General features: G+C 40.0%; 4 protein-coding genes across 4 annotated transcripts; all 4 read left to right on the top strand.

Annotated features, from left to right (window-relative positions):
• The first annotated feature begins 2731 nt into the window (after positions 1 to 2731).
• On the top strand, positions 2732 to 3694 carry LOC102218488 (olfactory receptor 6N2-like). Its single transcript, XM_005811312.3, has one exon. It carries the CDS (start codon positions 2732 to 2734, stop codon positions 3692 to 3694), a length of 963 nt encoding a protein of 320 aa, XP_005811369.3.
• Positions 3695 to 6177: 2483 nt separating this feature from the next.
• Positions 6178 to 7146, top strand: LOC102222981 (olfactory receptor 6N2-like). The gene has a single exon (XM_005811331.3). The coding sequence runs from the start codon at positions 6178 to 6180 to the stop codon at positions 7144 to 7146; it is 969 nt and encodes a 322-aa protein (XP_005811388.3).
• A 2006-nt stretch (positions 7147 to 9152) lies between these two features.
• LOC102223238 (olfactory receptor 11A1-like) lies at positions 9153 to 10106 on the top strand. The gene has a single exon (XM_005811332.1). The coding sequence runs from the start codon at positions 9153 to 9155 to the stop codon at positions 10104 to 10106; it is 954 nt and encodes a 317-aa protein (XP_005811389.1).
• Positions 10107 to 11988: 1882 nt separating this feature from the next.
• Positions 11989 to 12951, top strand: LOC102223501 (olfactory receptor 2A5-like). The gene has a single exon (XM_005811333.1). It carries the CDS (start codon positions 11989 to 11991, stop codon positions 12949 to 12951), a length of 963 nt encoding a protein of 320 aa, XP_005811390.1.
• Positions 12952 to 20108: the final 7157 nt, after the last annotated feature.

Here is a 20108-nt window from a genome sequence, read left to right as displayed (position 1 = left end):
TAACGTTTATGAAATTTAATCATGTTGAGATAACGTGATTCATTATAGTCAGACTGATCTCGCTCCAAGGAGGGTCTAGTGAGATCAGGGGATCACGCCAGATTATGGAAGATCACGCCACATAACTGTCTGTGCCTGGGAAAACTTCAAAGCAGTTTTAGTTACACATTAAACTATAGATATTTGTTTTTCTCTGCAGGTCACTATTGGCATTTAAGAACTGCACTGTAACAAATTTCTGTAAAAACTACAGCGTGAAAATACAGTAAGGCGGCTGGGTTTTGAAAATACAGTTCTGTTGTACCTTTTCTAATTGTTGAGTGATCTTTCTACCCTTTCAGCCAGTCCTGTCTTAAAACACTTAATGTAATGTAACTTAAAAACATGTCTTTGGATTAACCTAATCAAATCATGGAAAGGATTTCCACGCGATTAAATAGCTTTCTTTCAGCATGAAGCATGTTTGGTGAGCTAACTTAATTTTCATGAGTTGGATCAACTTAATTAACATAAGTTGGTTTCTTGGGCGTGCTGTGGTGGTGCAGTGGGTTAGCACGCCCCACGTTTGGAGGCCTTAGTCCTCAACGCGGACGTCGCTGGTTCGACTCCCGGTCCCAGAGACCTTTGTCGAATGTCCTGCCCTCTTTCCTGTCTGCCTACTGTCACAAAAAAATACGAGCCACTAGCGCCGCAAAAACTCTTCGGAGAAAAAAATTGGAAAAAAAAAGTTGGTTTCAACTAATGCAATTTTCTAAATTTGCATTAATCTTAATCAAGTAAAGTAAATGATTTGGTCCAAAACATTGCAAATTAGTTGGGCTGGCTCTTTTAAATTACATTGGGTCCAACTATAGTAAATGAGTTGAATCAACCTTAATAAATTAAATTGAGCCAACTCATTCCATTTAAATTAGAAAAACCATAAAATAATAAGTTGACCTAACACATTTCCTTTAAATAGGAGTAACAGAATCACATGGTGCTGAAATAAAGCAAAGTAATCAGGTGGAAATCCTGTCCATAATTTTTTTATGTTCATCCAAAGAGTTATTTTTTTCAATGTATCAAGAGGAAAATAATCTTTTATTTTGAAGGACTGTGAAAATACACTGACTGTGAAACTGTTGTGACAAACTGTTTAGGTTAATGCTGACATCGTAATGTAAGTAAAGATCTTGCTCTGCTCATTTAGAACCAGCATTCCTTCATGATCAGCTAGCTTCATGTCAAACCTCTTTCAAGAGAATATGGCCGTCTGGTGTTATTGTCAGTCAACTTGGAGAACCAGGTTTCTGTGAAGCAGCTCAAAACAGTTCTGAGTCTATCTGTGTAAGGATCCAAGCATGAAATTCTTAGACTTTACTTTCCATTGACTGAAGGTTTGCAAACAGTATGAGCAGGATATGCAGGTACAACAATCACTGTAGTGATTCGTCCCATATCTCTAACTCTAACCCTAGAGTTAGGTACATAGGATGAAAACCAGAAGGATCACTTCCTCATTTGTTTGGTACAATTTGACCTTTGATTGTGAGAGTTGTAGTATTTTGTTTGCTTTGGCAAGTACGCCGAGTTTGCCGCATGGCCACGCCCCCTAAACATGGTCAAAAACTCAAGGTTTTGATAACTTTTAATCCCCCATTCATATACTGCATACTGAAGGAAGATGAAGCCGATAGTTCAAAATCCAAAGGAGTTTGTTCAAGTTTGAGTTGTGTAAATGTGAAAAATGGGCCAAACTTGCACTTTGACCCAAAATGGCTAGCTCAACGTATATTTTACAACATACCTCCAAGAAACTTTTTATTTTGCTCTACATGGCCACGCCCACTTTCGATTAAATTAAATGCATTTAATTTTCACATGGAGGACAATTTTGTGCAAAGTTTGTTGAGTTCTTGAACATGTTTAGGCCACCAAACTTTACATTTTCATGGAGAAAAGAACAATTAATCCTAATATTATAATAGCGGATTTTCACAAAACCACTGATTTGTATGGACACATGAAATTAAATTTATTGAACCATTTTTGAGTATTGAGAAACGGTTACCTTCTTCAAATCTAAGTGGTTGAAAGATAATTAGAAAGAAACAACAAGGAAAAAGTTTCTTTAAAGATTTTTCACAACTTCCAGATTGAGGCATTTTAGGTTGTATAATTATTGCTGAAAGTTTATTTTTATCTACTTTTAGTTGTACAGGATGAAATATGTGATTTGAGGCGACTACTAGGATTCCATTTTCCATTTAAAAAAAAATACGTTCTACATTATTTTTATTCTCGGTTATTTTTTTGAGATGGCCACAGTTATTCATATTTTTAGCACTATTTATTAATAGTGCTAATAAAATATTGATTTGATTATAATTGCGAAATTATGTACATCTCAATGTTCATAATTTCTTAAACTGTACATTGAAAATGTACAGTTTAGCCACTGCTTTGTAACACTGAGTTTGTCTTCTTTCTCTTACTTTGTGTAAAATGCAGTCTTTACTGCAACACTGCACCAGTTTGTGTAATGGTACGGGTCTTCAGAGATTTACACCTCTGAAGTGGAGAGAGGGAGGATCTAATAAAAGAAGCATTCAGCAGACTCAGACTACAATTTTGTAACCTCTGCTGGTCATAATGCACCAAGTTTGATAGCAGGTAATGATGCATGTCAGGTTTGAACTGAATTTGTCTGTCTGAAGAATTTTAGTCGGCTGTAAAAATATATATATGTATGTATGTATTTATCTATATTATGGATGACAAGATCAACATTTCCTACATAACTCTGTCTGGGTATGTAGACCTGAACAAATACAGATATTTTTACTTCTTCATTGTACTCACTGTGTACATCTTAACAGTCTGCAGCAATGCTACTATTTTGTATCTCATCTGGATTCACAAAAACCTCCATGAGCCGATGTACATCTTCATCGCAGCTTTGCTGTTTAACGGTCTTCTTTACAGCACCAACATTTTCCCAAAGCTTTTGATTGACTTCTTATCTGAAAAACCGATCATATCGTATTCAGCTTGTCTTTTGCAGTTTTTTATGTTTTACTCTTTTGGTTGCTCAGAGTTCCTCCTGCTAGCAGCCATGGCCTTCGACAGGTATGTGGCGATATGTAAACCTCTGAGATACAGAAATATAATGAAAAGAAGCACGGTTAGTATTTTCCTGGTTCTAGCTTGGTCTCTACCTGCTTGTTATCTTGCAGTGTTGGCTATCCTTAGTTCTAAAGCTACATTATGTACATTTGACTTGGAAGGAATATTTTGCAACAACACTATTTACTCCCTTCAGTGTGTGAGATCAACAACAATCACTGCACTGGGCATTGTAGCTTTATTACATGTTGTAGTGCTTCCTATGCTCTTCACAAGCTTCACGTACGCAAACATATTTAGAATATCTTACCGCAGCTCTAAGCAATCCAGGAAAACAACAGTAGAGACCTGCGTGCCTCACCTGCTGGTTCTGACCAGCTACTTCTGTTTGATGACGTACGATGTGGTTATAGCCCGAGTGCAGTCCGATTTCCCCAAAACTGCACGATTCATAATGATGATGCAGATATCTCTGTATCACCCTTTGTTGAACCCGTTCATATACGGTTTCAAAATGAGGGAAATTAACAAACATCTGAGGAGATTGTTCAGCTCAGCCAAAAAGGCGCCAGCAGTAATTCAGTGATTTTATTTTGTAACTGCTCTCAAATCCCTTTCTTGTGTCTCATTTGGTTTTCAAAGTGTCACGATGACTAAAATGATTCTGGATTCCATTTAAACCACATTTGTTGTTTCAACTATTTGACTGCAAGCAATCAAAATTGTATTACTGCACTTAATACAACATGAAAAAGTTATTTCATCATTACTCCAGTACAAGACTGACTGACCATATTGTGTATCCACCTACGCCTGAAAATGATTTTTATGCTATATATTTAAAATATCCTTGATAAGGGTGAAATTATGTACATGTGCGCTGCTTGCTTCCTCCTCACTTCATTGTTGAGATTCTGCTTGGCTTCTTCAGGGTTTATAGACACATGTGTTGTACTGTGTAGTTTAGAATCTGAAGGAAACAACAACATGGGCATATAATTTTGTTTAAACGTTTACTTAATAAACTGCTTTCATATTTAAGTATGCGTTTAGTTCTTTCAAACACTTGCTGTGTTTTCAAGTTGGCTTCTCTTTGGTGGTGGAAACACTCAAAAATTGACTTTGTTACACAGACCTTATTCTGACCAAGACTTGGAGAAAAATAGTCTTAATCATTCTTATCAAGAGGAAAATAATCTTTTATTTTGAAGGACTGTGAAAATACACTGACTGTGAAACTGTTGTGACAAACTGTTTAGGTTAATGCTGACATCGTAATGTAAGTAAAGATCTTACTCTGCTCATTTAGAACCAGCATTCCTTCATGATCAGCTAGCTTCATGTCAAACCTCTTTCAAGAGAATATGGCCGTCTGGTGTTATTGTCAGTCAACTTGGAGAACCAAGTTTCTGTGAAGCAGCTCAAAACAGTTCTGAGTCTATCTGTGTAAGGATCCAAGCATGAAATTCTTAGACTTTACTTTCCATTGACTGAAGGTTTGCAAACAGTATGACCAGGATATGCAGGTACAACAATCACTGTAGTGATTCGTCCCATATCTCTAACTCTAACCCTAGAGTTAGGTACATAGGATGAAAACCAGAAGGATCACTTCCTCATTTGTTTGGTACAATTTGACCTTTGATTGTGAGAGTTGTAGTATTTTGTTTGCTTTGGCAAGTACGCAGAGTTTGCCGCATGGCCACGCCCCCTAAACATGGTCAAAAACTCAAGGTTTTGATAACTTTTTTTTTTTTTTATCGCCCCGCAAAGGTATTTTGTGGGCTCTAATGTCCCTTTTTTCAAAGTAGGCTGACAGGAAAGAGAGAAAGAGAGGGGGGAAGACATGCGGGAAACGTCGTCGGGTCCGGGAGTCGAACCAGCGACAGCCGCGTCGAGGCTATGTTGCCTCCAAATGTGGGTCGCGCCAACCCCCCCACCACCACGGCAAGCCCGGTTTTGATAACTTTTAATCCCCATTCATTGACTGCATACTGAAGGAAGATGAAGCCGATAGTTCAAAATCCAAAGGAGTTTGTTCAAGTTTGAGTTGTGTAAATGTGAAAAATGGGCCAAACTTGCACTTTGACCCAAAATGGCTAGCTCAACGTATATTTTAGCACATACCCCAAAGAAACTTTTTATTTTGCACTACATGGCCACGCCCACTTTCAATTCCATTAAATATATTTAATTTTCACATGGAGGACAATTTTGTGCAAAGTTTGTTGAGTTCTTGAACATGTTTAGGCCACCAAACTTTACATTTTCATGGAGAAAAGAACAATTAATCCTAATATTATAATAGCGGGTTTTCACAAAACCATTGATTTGTATGGACACATGAAATTAAATTTATTGAACCATTTTTGAGTATTGAGAAACGGTTACCTTCTTCAAATCTAAGTGGTTGGAAGATAATTAGAAAGAAACAACAAGGAAAAAGTTTCTTTAAAGATTTTTCACAACTTCCAGATTGAGGCATTTTAGGTTGTATAATTAATACAGAAAGTTTATTTTTATCTACTTTTAGTTGTACAGGATGAAATATGTGATTTGAGGCGACTACTAGGATTCCATTGTCTCTGGGTTTTTTTAATACGTTCTACATTATTTTTATTCTTGGTTATTTTTTTAAGATGCACATCGATATGGCCACAGTTATTCATATTTTTAGCACTATTTATTAAATACAATATAGATTTTATTATAATTGCGAAATTATGTACATCTCAATGTTCATAATTTCTTATGCACATTGAAAATGTACAGTTTAGCCACTGCTTTGTAACACTGAGTTTGTCTTCTTTCTCTTACTTTGTGTGAAATGCAGTCTTTACTGCAACACTGCACCAGTTTGTGTAATGGTACGGGTCTTCAGAGATTTACACCTCTGAAGTGGAGAGGGAGGATCTAATAAAAGAAGCATTCAGCAGACTCAGACTACAATTTTGTAACCTCTGCTGGTCATAATGCACCAAGTTTGATAGCAGGTAATGATGCATGTCAGGTTTGAACTGAATTTGTCTGTCTGAAGAATTTTAGTCGGCTGTAAAAATATATATATGTATGTATGTATTTATCTATATAATGGATGACAAGATCAACATTTCCTACATAACTCTGTCTGGGTATGTAGATCTGAACAAATACAGATATTTTTACTTCTTCATTGTACTCACTGTGTACATCTTAACAGTCTGCAGCAATGCTACTATTTTGTATCTCATCTGGATTCACAAAAACCTCCATGAGCCGATGTACATCTTCATCGCAGCTTTGCTGTTTAACGGTCTTCTTTACAGCACCAACATTTACCCAAAGCTTTTGATTGACTTCTTATCTGAAAAACCGATCATATCGTATTCAGCTTGTCTTTTGCAGTTTTTTATGTTTTACTCTTTCGGCGGCTCAGAGTTCCTCCTGCTAGCAGCCATGGCCTTCGACAGATATGTGGCGATATGTAAACCTCTGAGATACAGAAATATAATGAGAAGAAGCACCGTCAGTACGTTCCTGATCACAGCTTTGTTTGTGGCTGTTTTTTATCCTGTAGTGCTAGCAATGCTGAGCTATCAAGCTAAATTATGTACATTTAACTTGGAAGGAATATTTTGCAACAACACTATTTACTCCCTTCAGTGCGTGAGATCAACAACACTCGCTGTGTTTGGGATTGTAGCTTTTTCAAATGTTGTAGTGCTTCCTATGCTCTTCACAAGCTTCACGTACGCAAACATATTTAGAATATCTTACCGCAGCTCTAAGCAATCCAGGAAAACAACAGTAGAGACCTGCGTGCCTCACCTGCTGGTTCTGACCAGCTACTTCTGTTTGATGACGTACGATGTGGTTATAGCCCGAGTGCAGTCCGATTTCCCCAAAATCGCACGATTCATAATGACGATGCAGATATCTCTGTATCACCCTTTGTTGAACCCGTTCATATACGGTTTCAAAATGAGGGAAATTAACAAACGTTTGAAGAAGTTATTTTTGCAGTGCCGCCAAAAAAACCAGTCAGCAGTCATTTGCTGACATGTTTGCCTTCTGATCATTTTACTGTTTCTCAGTGCGACGTTCAAAATGTAATTGTGTTCATTTAGATGCGTCTTGGATTCTTTGAAGCTGTATTTACTGCCAGTGGTTAAATAATCAAATTTTAATGGAATGGACTAATTGTTTCTGTGGTTAAAATAGTTTTCAACACAGCAGCTAACAGAGTAAATGTTTGGGTTTCCCATCAGGCTGTCACTGGTGCAAACAGCATCATGCTACACGTGAGAAATCGGTTAGTGGTTTGAAAATAACAGCAATGGACTCATATTGTGAACATTAAAATAAAAAATTTAATAGGCAGAGGAAAAGACATGTCAGGTAAACTATGTTCATATTTCATAATTGTTGGATTTTTTTTTTAAATTCTGTAACTGAATTCACTAATTAAACACATTAGATAGATTAATTTTACACACACACACAAATTATTTTATCATCAAAAGTGTTTATAACCGACTTAAAGGTTGTTTTTTTCCAAAAAGTACTTTTAATCTGACAAATGAGTCTCATTGGGAAGCATGTTGTAATTTTGACAGTGTGACAGGATGCTAAGTAACAAACCATGAAAAGTTTTTAAAAAAATAAACAAACACTAGAGGAAGCAAAACTTATGTTTACTTAGTTTAAAGACTTCTTTCACCAGAGTGGAAGATAAACATTTTTCCTGTAATAATGTTGACTGATGTTTTATTTTCTGTCAGTAGACGGCATTTATGGTTACATTTGTTTTGTGTTTTTTTTTTTTGTAACACTGGGCCTTCCGGGCCAAAGCTCTTTGAGAAAGAAGTGACTTTCTAGTTAAATAAACTTTGAATCAACAAGAAAAAATAAAACGTTTCCCGTTGTGATGCATCGAACCTGGTGGATTTACACTTTGTCTCTGCCTCTGACTGAAACCAACATGTTTCTGATGAAGAGACACGCCAGCGCTGAACCAGGCCTAGTAGAACCTGCTTGGTGGGACACGATGTGTTTGATTATTTCTTTTGTTGCTGTTGTTTGTTTTTTTGCTGGATGCTTTTCTCATCTGCACATTAAGGTGAAGACAACATGCAGTGAAGTCAGGAATGACACGTTTTCAAGGTGAAATGTGAGACAGAAGTTGGTAGGGCCCACAAATTGTAAGAGTAGCACTACTTCAACAAATTACTACTGAAGTAAAAGTTGATAGTAGCCAAAGGCCAACTTACACGACTAACATTTTTTTTTCCCAAATCAGTTTCTTTCAATATAAAACGAATGAAACTTCAAGCAGAGCCTGCAGCTCACCAGTGTATCTGGTGAACTTGCTTGGTTAAAACAAGTTTGTTCTCCGTTCAGTGAAGTTACACACGGTGGGTAGGGCATCCAGAAGTCTTACTGAAGTAAGAGCAGCGATGCGTCGCAATAAAATTACTCAACAATCAGAGTCGGCCTGAAGCGCAACGAAATTTGTTTCAGCGATAAAGACGAAGAAAAGACAAACAGCACAACACCTGGGTAGACGGTGCTGTTTCATTAGAATAGACAACGTCAGGGTGGATTGAGGTAGTAAACGTAAAAAGGAGAATAAAAGAGTAAAAATACTCCTCAAAGTACATGTTTTTCCAAAACGTTACTCAGTCAGTGTGGCTGGTTTCTAGCCTGGAAAACACATAATACTTCTCAGGTGCTCTGATGTGTCCTCATGTAGAAACTAAGCAAAGTAAAACCCAACAAATTCTGATGATGATTGAGAAAACGATATGGTTAAAATCCGAGTGAAGCAGAACTCCAGCCACCGGCCCTGAGGCCTCCGGGCCCCAACCGGCTGTCATGTGATCTGTAAACACTTTAATGAAACCCACAGAGGGCGACGAAGTCAGATAAAAACTCCTGCACTCGCTCCGGTCTCGTTCCTTCAGGTGAGCCCACCCGAGCTCACTCCTGTGTTCATGTCAGTTGTTTTCACAAATTGCTGTTTTGTTTGTTTGTTGTTTTGTTTTTAACTTTAAAATCCAGCTGTTATGGACGTTGCGGCTGGTGAGCTAAACGCTACCTACATAACCTTCGGCGGGCATGTAGAGCTGCGCAGGTACAGGTTCCTGTACTTCGCCGTCATGCTCGTCGTGTACGTTCTGATCATCTGCAGCAACTCCGCCATCTTGGGCCTCATCTGGGTCCAGAAGAGCCTCCACCAGCCCATGTACGTCTTCATCGCGGCCCTGCTCTTCAACTCGCTCCTCTTCAGCGCCGCCATCTACCCGAAGCTCCTGGCGGACTTCCTGTCCGACGAGCAGACCACGTCTCTGTCTCTGTGCAGCCTGCAGAGCTTCGCCTACTACTCCCTGTGCGGCGCCGAGTTCCTGCTGCTGTCGGCCATGGCGTACGACAGGTACGTGTCCATATGCAGGCCCCTGCAGTACGGGGCCACCATGAGGAAGCCCACCGTGGCCGTCCTGCTGGTTCTGGCGTGGCTGCTGCCCGCCTGTCAGCTCGTTCCGTCGCTCTTCATCAGCAGGGGCTACCGGCTGTGCCACTCGACCCTAAACGGGATCTTCTGCAACAACGCCATCTCCCAGCTCTTCTGCATGGACTCCAGGGCGCCGTACATCACGTACGGCGCGTTCATCGCGCTGAACACGATCGTTTTGCCCTTGGCCTTCATCCTGTTCACCTACACAAAAATACTGATCATCTCCTTAAGAGGCTCCGGAGACACGAGGAGGAAGGCGGCGAGGACCTGCTCCCCTCACCTGCTGGTCCTGGTCAGCTTCTCCTGCCTGTGTTCGTACGACGTGGTCGCGGCCCGGCTGGAGGTCGACCTGGACAGAACGGCGCGCTTCGTCATGACTCTGCAGGTGGTGTTGTATCACCCCCTCTTCAACCCCATCATCTACGGCTTGAAGATGGGAGAAATCCGCAGGCACCTCGGAAAGGTTTTCTCTCGCGACAAACGCGGGGTGAACGTAACATGTTAAGACTTTAACCATGCTCTACAGTTCTGATGTTTAAAATGTGACGCTTTTTCTTTAAGTCAACCTTTAGTGTAATCACTGCCGTGACTGTTGTGTTTATGGTATTGGAGAATACAGCAGAAACATATTCTGTCCCTCTAATAAAGTACTAGCTGCCAAAGACGGGGATGTATTATTCTTATCTTATTTATTTTCAGTTTCAGTGGTTTGGTGAAGAAAAATAACCCCTAGGTCATGTACTGTGTGTTTTGCTAAAAAAAAAAAAAAAAAAAAAGTGTGTATTTTGAATCCGTTGTGTATTTTGAATCCATGTTCATCCTTTTTAATAAAGTCAGTCGGTGATGTAGAGGTGTCATCGTTTCAACCCAAGTGTACAGAACATGCAGCTCAAGACACAATAATGAAATGCACAGGAGTAATAATCAGGTAACAGAGTTTTGGCCAGTCTTTCCTTATTACTATTATCTCCCATGAAATCACAGTTTTTGCTTAGCAAATCAGAATATGAGGATTATTTGTCCGATTAAAACCTTTTGAAACTTGACAACCTTCACCCAGGTGTGAAACATCATTTTCCTTAAGCTCACGTCTGTATTAAGATTCTCTTCTTTTTTTTTTCATTGGTCTGATGTTAAGTTTAAATGTCATGTTTTCATGAAAGTTGCACTAAGTAACTTGTTTTTTTTGTACACATTTGTTGACACTGTGAGAAATATAATTTGTGACAAGAATCGAGCTCCTCTGCCTTCTAACTGGAAACAACCAATCACTTCTTTTTCTTTTTTCCAGTGGCCTTTATTTGAAAGTTGTTTGACAGGAAACAGCGTAATGAGAGAAGGGGGAAGACATGCGACAAATGTCGCCAGGCCGGGAATCGAACCTGCGACCACCGCCACGAGGACGGAGGCCTCAATATGTGGCTTTGGCTCTGCGCCACCAATCACTTACTTTATTTACCTTTTCACTGTTTGTGTACATATTCTGTCTTGTTCAGTTATGTAAAAGGAAAAAAAAATCTCCTAGGAGGTGAACTGTGTGTATTTCTTCATCTGAACACAGTACTTCTTTCAGGCTTGTGCTTCTTCCTAGGAAAAGGGTCCTGACACGACACTCGGGGACTAAAATAATCCAAATACATACTCGCTAATCAAGGATTGATCTCCATGGCAACCATTCAGAAAAGGCCTGGGGGTGCCGAAGGTGTGTCTCCTCGGCTTTTGTAGTTGCAGCTACACCTAGGAGTTGCAGTTTGCAAGCCGCTGAGCTTCTGGCTCACATGGCACTCATCCCCCATTCAGCTCCTTCAGACTAGCCAGCAGCAATTGGCAAACATCTGGTGGAACTGAGCATCAGCTGAGCTCGTTATAGGAGCTACTCCTCAGAACGACGCTGGTAAAAACGTTGTCAAAGGGATAATAGAGGAGCCATGTTGCGATGACTTCCTGAAGATGGAGTTTCTGAAAGAGACAGAGGCCCAATTTGAAGGCGTTAAATTAGGAAGTAGGGTTTCTTTTAAATCACATTTGATATATAGAGCATTTTTATAACACCTGAAGTTAATATAGTTCCTATAAAAATGATTCTAGATGGCTGGAAAACACGTAATACTTTTAATTAGTTTCTGACATGTAAGAAGCAAATAGTGATGAAATTTTCACGCCCAAGTTCTCAGGCCTTAATGAGCCCGAGTTCCTGTCAGACATAAACACGTTAATGAGGTCCATGGAGAGAAAAGCAGCTGGATAAAAACTTTGACTGGACTCGGACAGCTCACTTTGAGGCGAGAACGCCCGAACAGGCGCGTCATAATATCCGTTAACAGGAACTGCATTTCTGTGAGGCGGCGCCTTTTGGATTCCTGCCGTCGCTTTGTTGAACTTTTACAATGGATCAAACGAACGATGAACCGAACATAACATATATTACTTTTGGCGGCCATGTTGAATTGCAGAAATACCGCTTCCTGTACTTTGTGATGACGTCCGGCGTGTACGTCCTCATACTCTGCAGCAACTCGACCATCCTGTGCCTCATCTGGATCCGGAAGAGCCTCCACCAGCCCATGTACGTCTTCATCGCGGCTCTGCTCCTCAACTCGCTCCTCCTCAGCACCAACGTCTACCCGAAGCTCCTCATCGACCTTTTATCCGACCTGCAGGTTACATCTTATTTGGCGTGCAGAATTCAGGCCCTGATTTATTACTCTTTGTGCGGTTCTGAGTTCCTCCTCTTGGCGGCCATGGCTTATGACCGCTACGTCTCCATCTGTAAACCGCTGCGATATCACACCGTCATGAGGAAAAGGACAGTGACCGCCCTGCTGGTTCTGGCGTGGCTCCTGCCATCCTGTCAGCTCGTGCCGTCGCTTATTCTAGGCGACGGTCTCAAACTCTGCAAATACACGCTGAATGGGATTTTTTGCAACAACGCCGTCACCAAGCTTTCCTGCATGACCTCGGCAGGGCCCTACATTATATATGGCGTGTTCCTTTTAGTTAATACCATATTCGTCCCCTTGGCGTTCATCCTTTTCACCTACTGTAAAATACTCGTCATATCCTACAGAAGGGGCCCGGACGTCAGGAGAAGGGCCGTGCAGACCTGCGCGCCGCACCTGCTGGTCCTCGCTAGTTTTTCATGTTTGTGTTCGTACGACGTCATCGTGGCCCGACTGGAAGTCGACTTGCCCAAAGCGGCGCGCTCCGTCATGACTTTGCAGGTGGTTCTGTACCAGCCCCTGTTTAATCCAATAATCTACGGCCTGAAGATGAAGGAAATCCACAAACACCTGAAGAGGCTTTTCAGCCGCAGCAGAGTCTGCGCTTGTGTTGCGCTGATCGATAACTGATAGTTCAGTTCAGGCTACGATATCAATAAATATCGTAGATGTCTTAAAATAGACGACAGACCCAGATCCGGTCTCACTAGTGTAATGACCAAGTTATTTATTGTTGAACTGATTCTTATATTTTGTTAGTGTAATAAGGTTTGTAAGAGTCAACATTAAACTAGGTCTTGTCATATTCTTTTACTGTAAATCATTAATATATCTCATATTTTTTTTGTATTCTTATAGTAAGAATTAATTCTATTAGACTGGGTCATGATATTCATTTAAATTCATATTGCATTTTGTTCCACTATGCTACACAGTTAAGACAATGTGACATTTCACAGCTTAGTTTTCATAAGTTCCTTTCTTACGTGAAAACATCTTCTAATGGGGACGTTTATTGTTTGCCTGTGTTTTGAAAAGTTTCCTCTTTTTTTCTTAAAGACTTGAGGAAAAAAGATCTCTGCGAGTCTTTGCTCATTCGTGACAACCGCCGGTTTAAAGTTGCTTTTGAGCCACAAGGGGAACATTGACCAACATATTTGATGCGTGTTGATGATTTGTGAAGACGGCTTGTTGCTGGTTTCTCGATCAGTGACCTCATGTTGTTTTTTATGACCTTTTATTTTTGTGTTTTTATGCTGCCTTGCTGCTGAAATGTGCTTTACGAATAAACCTGATTGATTTTTGGATTGATTGATTGATTAACTTGCATGTACTGTGACCTCTGGTTAAACTGATATACTTCCTGTTGGCAGATGTTATTAACTGGAGTCACACATTCATATTTATTCATAGATTATTGGTAAGTTCAAGAGACTTTTGTAAAATGGACAGACCTTAAATTATACTACAAGCTGCACTGATGCGGTAAAATCAGTGTTACTAACGTCGGCGTTCAGTGGTCATAATGTTATGCCTGAACATTCCAGTTGCCACAGTTAATGTACTGTATAATGTGCTTTTTTCAGAAACACATATGTCTTCCCAATTAATCAATAAAAACATGCTACTTGCAAGAATATTTGTTAGTTTTCACCAGAAGGATTTATGTCAAACTTCAACATTTTAAAGCCGTTTATGAAGAAGTTATCATTTTCGCATATAAGCATAAGTAAACGAAGGTGATGCAGAACGTTATGTCTTATATTTTGTCCCATATCAACGAAATTGAGAACAGATTGTCAAAAATAATCACTAAAATTTCATAATAAGCTGATCATTTACAATTCATAAGGTAAAATGAATCAAACTGCATCTGATTCATTTCAATGCAGACACATAAATATTACAAAGTGGATTCTATGTGAAAAGTAAAATGTGGAAATCATTGCAAATCTCTAGAGCGGCGGTCCCCAACCTTTGTATTACCGCGGACCGGTCAAGACTTGGGAGGAGGAATTTATTCAGCTGATTTTAACGCTGTACAAAAGCTGCTGGAAAAGACAAGTGTTTGGTTGTTGACTTACAATCCAGGAACCACGTGCTGCATTCTTGTTGGTTGTGCAGGAGGCTCTACTTCTGCTTTTCAAAGCTGTACAGCTGTATAATTGCGCATCAGTTTGCGGCCATTTTCAAATGCGAGTGTAAACGTGATGGGGACGTAGCTAGCGGCAGCTTAGTTGCATTTAAAGTAACAAGAAGTCTTAAAACGGCTCATTCTAAAAGCTCAAAATAGGCCGAACTGATTAAACTAAAATGACCCGAAGAAGCAGCACAGGAGCTTTTTAACGATAGAAACTCCCCCCAAAATTTAAGATAAAACAATATAAGACCATTTTGGGAAATTAAGCACCATTTTTAATTTGAGCTGAGGTGAAAACCTGCTGAGAGGCAGGAGAGGAATCTGCCATGAAGAGGAAAACACGGTGGAAAGTCAGGTAAGCTAACTAGGCTATTATGGGTTTCACCTTCCTGTCGGAAGCAGTCTGTTAGTTCCTTTACCAACAGCATAGTGTTTTTATGTATTTTTTTTATGAACAACTACCAAAGTAGTTTGAAAGTGAACTGAGCCAAGAGCTAATTCTTCACCGTTCATGCTCGGCTCTGGAGAACTCGAACAACTCTAAGTTTGTTTGTTTTCACTCCATGAACTATTAGAACTAAAACCAGAACCGGCTGCGAGCTGAAAAATAGAGCAGAAAATGTCCAAACAGCAAAGAAGCAGGCAAAGAAACCAGAGACATACGGACCGCTCCGGCCTATTGTCGCTGACGTCACATAGAGCCGCCATCTTAGAGCGGCCCGCTCCACTCATTGCTACGTTAGTGAAGTATCAGCGCATTTAATTCATCATAAATCGCTAAATACTTAACAGATTTTCACGCCTTTTTGCTGGAAACCTTAACTAAACAGCTATCATAGCTATTAAGTTTTTTAAGCAATAAAAAAAAAACACCGACTCCAAACAACTTTTAAAAAATTTTCGTCGCTCCGTTCCATACTCCCATCCTCACTTCCGACGTCTGTCATGGCACCTCGAATGATTAAGTGACACAGTTGCAAAGGGTCAATTTTTTGGGTCATGTGGAACTGATCTGAGCGTTTCCATAGAAACGAGCAGAATCCAGACATTGCCTCAGAACTACTGTGACCTCATTGTAGCTATGACCTCATCTGTGATGTGGTCAAACGATCAAAGAACTTCTGAGGTTATGAGGGCTTGTATTTCAAATCATCAGTTCATATTCAGCCAGATCTTCGAACTTCAACACTGTTTCTACCAAAGCTTTTCATCATGAACAGGATTTTAGTTGGCGTGTTTTTTCCCCTGGGTTTTGGACTTGGATATTTGGTTAGCACCAAAATGCAGAAGGCTTTTGACAAGATCTTTCCTGGGAGCGATTCAGATGAAAGTGTCTCTAAGGACGAGAGCACCGAGTCTGTATATGATGATTTTGATGCATTCCTTTTTGAACCTTCCTCCACTGCGGAGGTTCCTTGCGAGCCTTCCTCGCCACAGAAGCAAGCTTCTCCGGCTGGAGAAGCTTGCTTCTCCCAATATGATGAAATAGATGCGTTCCTTTTTGAACCTTCCCCGGTTGGGGAAGTTTTAGAGGAGCCTTCCTCGCCACAGAAGCAAGCTTCTCCGGCTGGAGAAGCTTGCTTCTCCCAGTACGATGAGTTTGATGCTTTCCTTTTTGAACCTTCCTCCACTGCGGAGGTTCCTTGCGAGCCTTCCTCGCCACAGAAGCAAACTTCTCCGGCTGGAGAAGTTTGCTTCTCCCAATATGATGATATCAATGCGTTCCTTTTTCAACCTTCCCCGGTTGGGGAAGTTTTAGAGGAGCCTTCCTCGCAACAGAAGCAAGCTTCCCCGGCTGGAGAAGTTTGCTTCTCCCAATATGATGATTTCGATATGTTCCTTTTTGAACCTTCCCCGGTTGGGGAAGTTTTAGAGGAGCCTTCCTCGCAACAGAAGCAAGCTTCCCCGGCTGGAGAAGTTTGCTTCTCCCAATATGATGATTTCGATATGTTCCTTTTTGAACCTTCCCCGGTTGGGGAAGTTTTAGAGGAGCCTTCCTCGCAACAGAAGCAAGCTTCCCCGGCTGGAGAAGTTTGCTTCTCCCAATATGATGATTTCGATATGTTCCTTTTTGAACCTTCCCCGGTTGGGGAAGTTTTAGAGGAGCCTTCCTCGCAACAGAAGCAAGCTTCCCCGGCTGGAGAAGTTTGCTTCTCCCAATATGATGATTTCGATATGTTCCTTTTTGAACCTTCCCCGGTTGGGGAAGTTTTAGAGGAGCCTTCCTCGCCACAGAAGCAAGCTTCCCCGGCTGGGGAAGCTTGCTTCTCCCAATATGGTGATTTTGATGCCATCCTTTTTGAACCTTCCCCGGTTGGGGAAGTTTTAGAGGAGCCTTCCTCACCAGAGATCCAAGCTTCCCCGGCTGGGGAAGCTTGCTTCTCTGAGCACAATGATGTTTGTGCCTTTCCTTTTGGTCCTTCACCGGCTGGTAAGGACCCAGAAGTTGAGTGTGAAGGCTCAACTTTTTCTCTGACGAAGATGGCAGAAGAAGACTGGACCCATAAAGGGAGCGCTGTCCAGACCGCTGAGATAGGGAACGATTTTTCCAATCTTCCGTCTGAGAAAAAAACAGTTGAGTCTGGAAATTCAAGTGCTGGTTTGACCAAGGCTACACAAACCGATGGGACACAGGCCACCATTGATAGCTGGATCCAGGTACCGACTGCTGCCCAGACCAATGACATAGAGAAGGATTCCTCCAATCTTCCCTCAGGAGAGACAGTCGAGTCTGGAAAGTCAAGTTTCGCTTTCACGAGTAAACAACTAGAAGAAGAGAGCACTTTCCAGACCATAGTGGTACAACTTCTGTTACTGTTTTTTTTTGTTTTTAGTTTCTTGTGCATTTCATTTTTATTACGGTTTTGCTTTTACTTTAGTATTTTTTTCTTTGGTTTATTGTTTCTGTACACTGTTTATTCACTTGCTTCTTTTTTCAGTTCGGTTTCAGATATGCTTTATTGAGAATGACTACAATTGGTATTTGTTAAAATTGTTGCCCCGCTATAAAAATCCCAGTTTTAGATCATCCTATGTGTTGATGAACTGGACTAAATTGTTCAAAATGGGTAAAACAGCAGTAAGTGTGAACCAAAAGATGAACTGCAGTGTAAAGATTGGAAGGTTATTGAAAGGCAGAACCCTGTGAAAATAAAAACTTCTGAACAAATGGATAGTAAATTATGGGTTAATATGAGTAAATCATTTATATAGAATTGGGAACTGGAACATTAGATGAGTATGTGAATTATTTCCCTCCATGCTGAGAAGGTAGTAAACATTAAAAAAAAGCTTCAGCAGGAATATTTTATAAAAAGGAGGTTTTAGAGGGAGAAGAGGAAATCTAAGATCAAATAATTCAGGGTGTTGTGGAAAAGAAGGACATTTGGCCAGAAACTGTCCTGAGAAACAAAACGCCTGAGTATAATTAGAATCAGCTCTGAGTGAACCAGAGTCTGATAATGAGACATCGCATCCCAAATTAGATGAAGTGAATGAAATGGAAATTGATCAAACAAAGGAAGTTTTGCTAAATTGACACGATTTGCTATCAATGGTTAACATTAAGCCTGAAATAACTATTGGTTATTGGGAAAAAGATCTTTTTGTGTGACACTGTTGCATGAGGAGCTACTTGTAGAGAATCAACACTAAACTGTAATAAGACATGATTAAAAGCAACTACAGAAAGAAGAGAGTGTTGCAAATAAAAATAAGCAGGAGGAAGCAACAAGTATGTTTATTTAGACTAGAGAACAATGAAGCACCAGGGAGGAGCTGCAACTCCTGCTCACAGCAGCTTGCAGCAGCTCAGCAGGGGAGAACAGGCAGAAGCTGCAGCGGTGCTGCAACTCCGACCCCCACCAGGTCCAACTGACCACCATATGAAGCCCCCTGGCAAAACACTAGAGCATGATAACAAAGTTACAACTTTAGAAGTAAAGCAACAGAAGACTCCCACATTTTAAAATGAGATGAAACTAAAACATATCTCATGATACAAGAGCCAAATGCTAATGAAGCAGCAGAAGAATTAGGAGTTTCTCTTGAAATCCTTATCAGCTCTTTTTCCTGCCCCTGCAAGAGGTGAGTGGAGGTTCATGAAGGGGGGAGTGGGTTTGTTCTGTGGTCCATCTGACAATAGAGATAACTCAGGCTAGTGGAGTAACCTTAAACATAAACTGTGAAATCTAAAATCACAAAGGATCCAATGAACCTTTTTCCTAAGGAACATAGAAATAGGCTTTTTAACCCTTTGGGTTTTGCTTGGAAACAGGTTATAGGAAGTTGTAGAGAAGTTATTATCATCGCATAACGCAGGATTTTGATGTAGTTTTAGTTTCCTAAATTCAGGAAACAATTTCCTCCATAGAGTGGGTTGTTTAAGTAACAAATGATTGATGAGTAATGAAATAATATGGGAAGTTTGAAATGTTTCACAACTGCAAAGAAAATAATAATTTGGTATTATTATTATACCAAACTATAATAATAATAATTATTATTATTATAGTTTGGTATAATATATAATAAATTATTATTATTATTATAAAGATAATAATAATAATCATAATTATTATTATTATTATTATTTTTATTATTAATAATTATTAATTATAATAATTTGCTATAATAATAATTCGTTATTGAGTGGACATCCAGAGAGGTTGACAAGCAGTGTTAAGGTGCCAACCTGAACATTATCCAACTTAATACATCAATTTAGGCTTTGATGAGAAGAGAGCTGCTGGTTTGGTTCCACGGATCCAGAACTGGATCAATAAAACTTAGGAATGCTCTTTAAAGGGTTCTTTCTCTTTAAAGGGTTCTTTCTCTTTAAAGGGTTCTTTCTCTTTAAAGGGTTCTTTCTCTTTAAAGGGTTCTTTCTCTTTAAAGGGTTCTTTGAAATGCAAAGTTCAGTGACATTTTAATATTTTAAGCTGCTTTAGTAGATGTAACTAAATTGATGAAAGTAAATGAAAGTAATATTTTCTAAACTAAAGTTTAGAACCTTTTAATCGTCTTTAATCTTCTCATCTCCTGAAACGACCAAAATGTGAAAACATGAATAGTTTGATTAAAAGTAGAACCAGTCAGATTAGAAAGAACACAGCTTTATTTGCTCTCAGTATGAACATCAGTTTAATCATAATTAAACGTATTGAGAAGCTAAAAACAACAGATCGTTAATGCACTTCAACTCTGTAAGAACATCAGCCACATTTTTTTTAAAATTAGAAATGTTTCATCAGCACATCGGGCTCATGTGATCCCAGCTCCAGAAAGGTGAAGGTCTCTGGACATCCTGAAGGTCAAACACCGAGTGGCAGTCAAGAAGACGGACACTTGATGAGACATCCTGCAACTCAGAGGCTGCAGAAGCACCAGATGGTTTACCAACATCTGGAAACACATCGGAATATATTAGGAATGGATTCTGACACTTAGGTTATGTGCAACATCCTGGCTAAAATTAGCGCATGCATATTCGGCACTATTGCAGGTTTTATAGAAGTTTAATGCAAAAATCATCGTTAGCTCACCTGCACCGTCTGAGCCACCTGCTTTCCTCCTGCTGCAAGGCGGAGATCAGCTGTCCTCCTCCCACCGGCGCGTTTCTAAGCAACACAATCTTAAGACTGCCTTG

This window comes from Xiphophorus maculatus, chromosome 7, assembly GCF_002775205.1.
Source record: "Xiphophorus maculatus strain JP 163 A chromosome 7, X_maculatus-5.0-male, whole genome shotgun sequence".
Lineage (NCBI taxonomy): Eukaryota > Metazoa > Chordata > Actinopteri > Cyprinodontiformes > Poeciliidae > Xiphophorus > Xiphophorus maculatus.
Note: the sequence above shows the minus strand (reverse complement) of the source record. Positions and strands in the feature narration are given on the sequence as shown.

Excerpts from the sequence above, each read along its gene's own strand:
- LOC102222981 (XM_005811331.3), top strand. The coding sequence starts at position 6,178 with ATGTATGTATTTATCTATATAATGGATGACAAGATCAACATTTCCTAC.
- LOC102223501 (XM_005811333.1), top strand. The coding sequence starts at position 11,989 with ATGGATCAAACGAACGATGAACCGAACATAACATATATTACTTTTGGC.
- LOC102218488 (XM_005811312.3), top strand. The coding sequence starts at position 2,732 with ATGTATGTATTTATCTATATTATGGATGACAAGATCAACATTTCCTAC.
- LOC102223238 (XM_005811332.1), top strand. The coding sequence starts at position 9,153 with ATGGACGTTGCGGCTGGTGAGCTAAACGCTACCTACATAACCTTCGGC.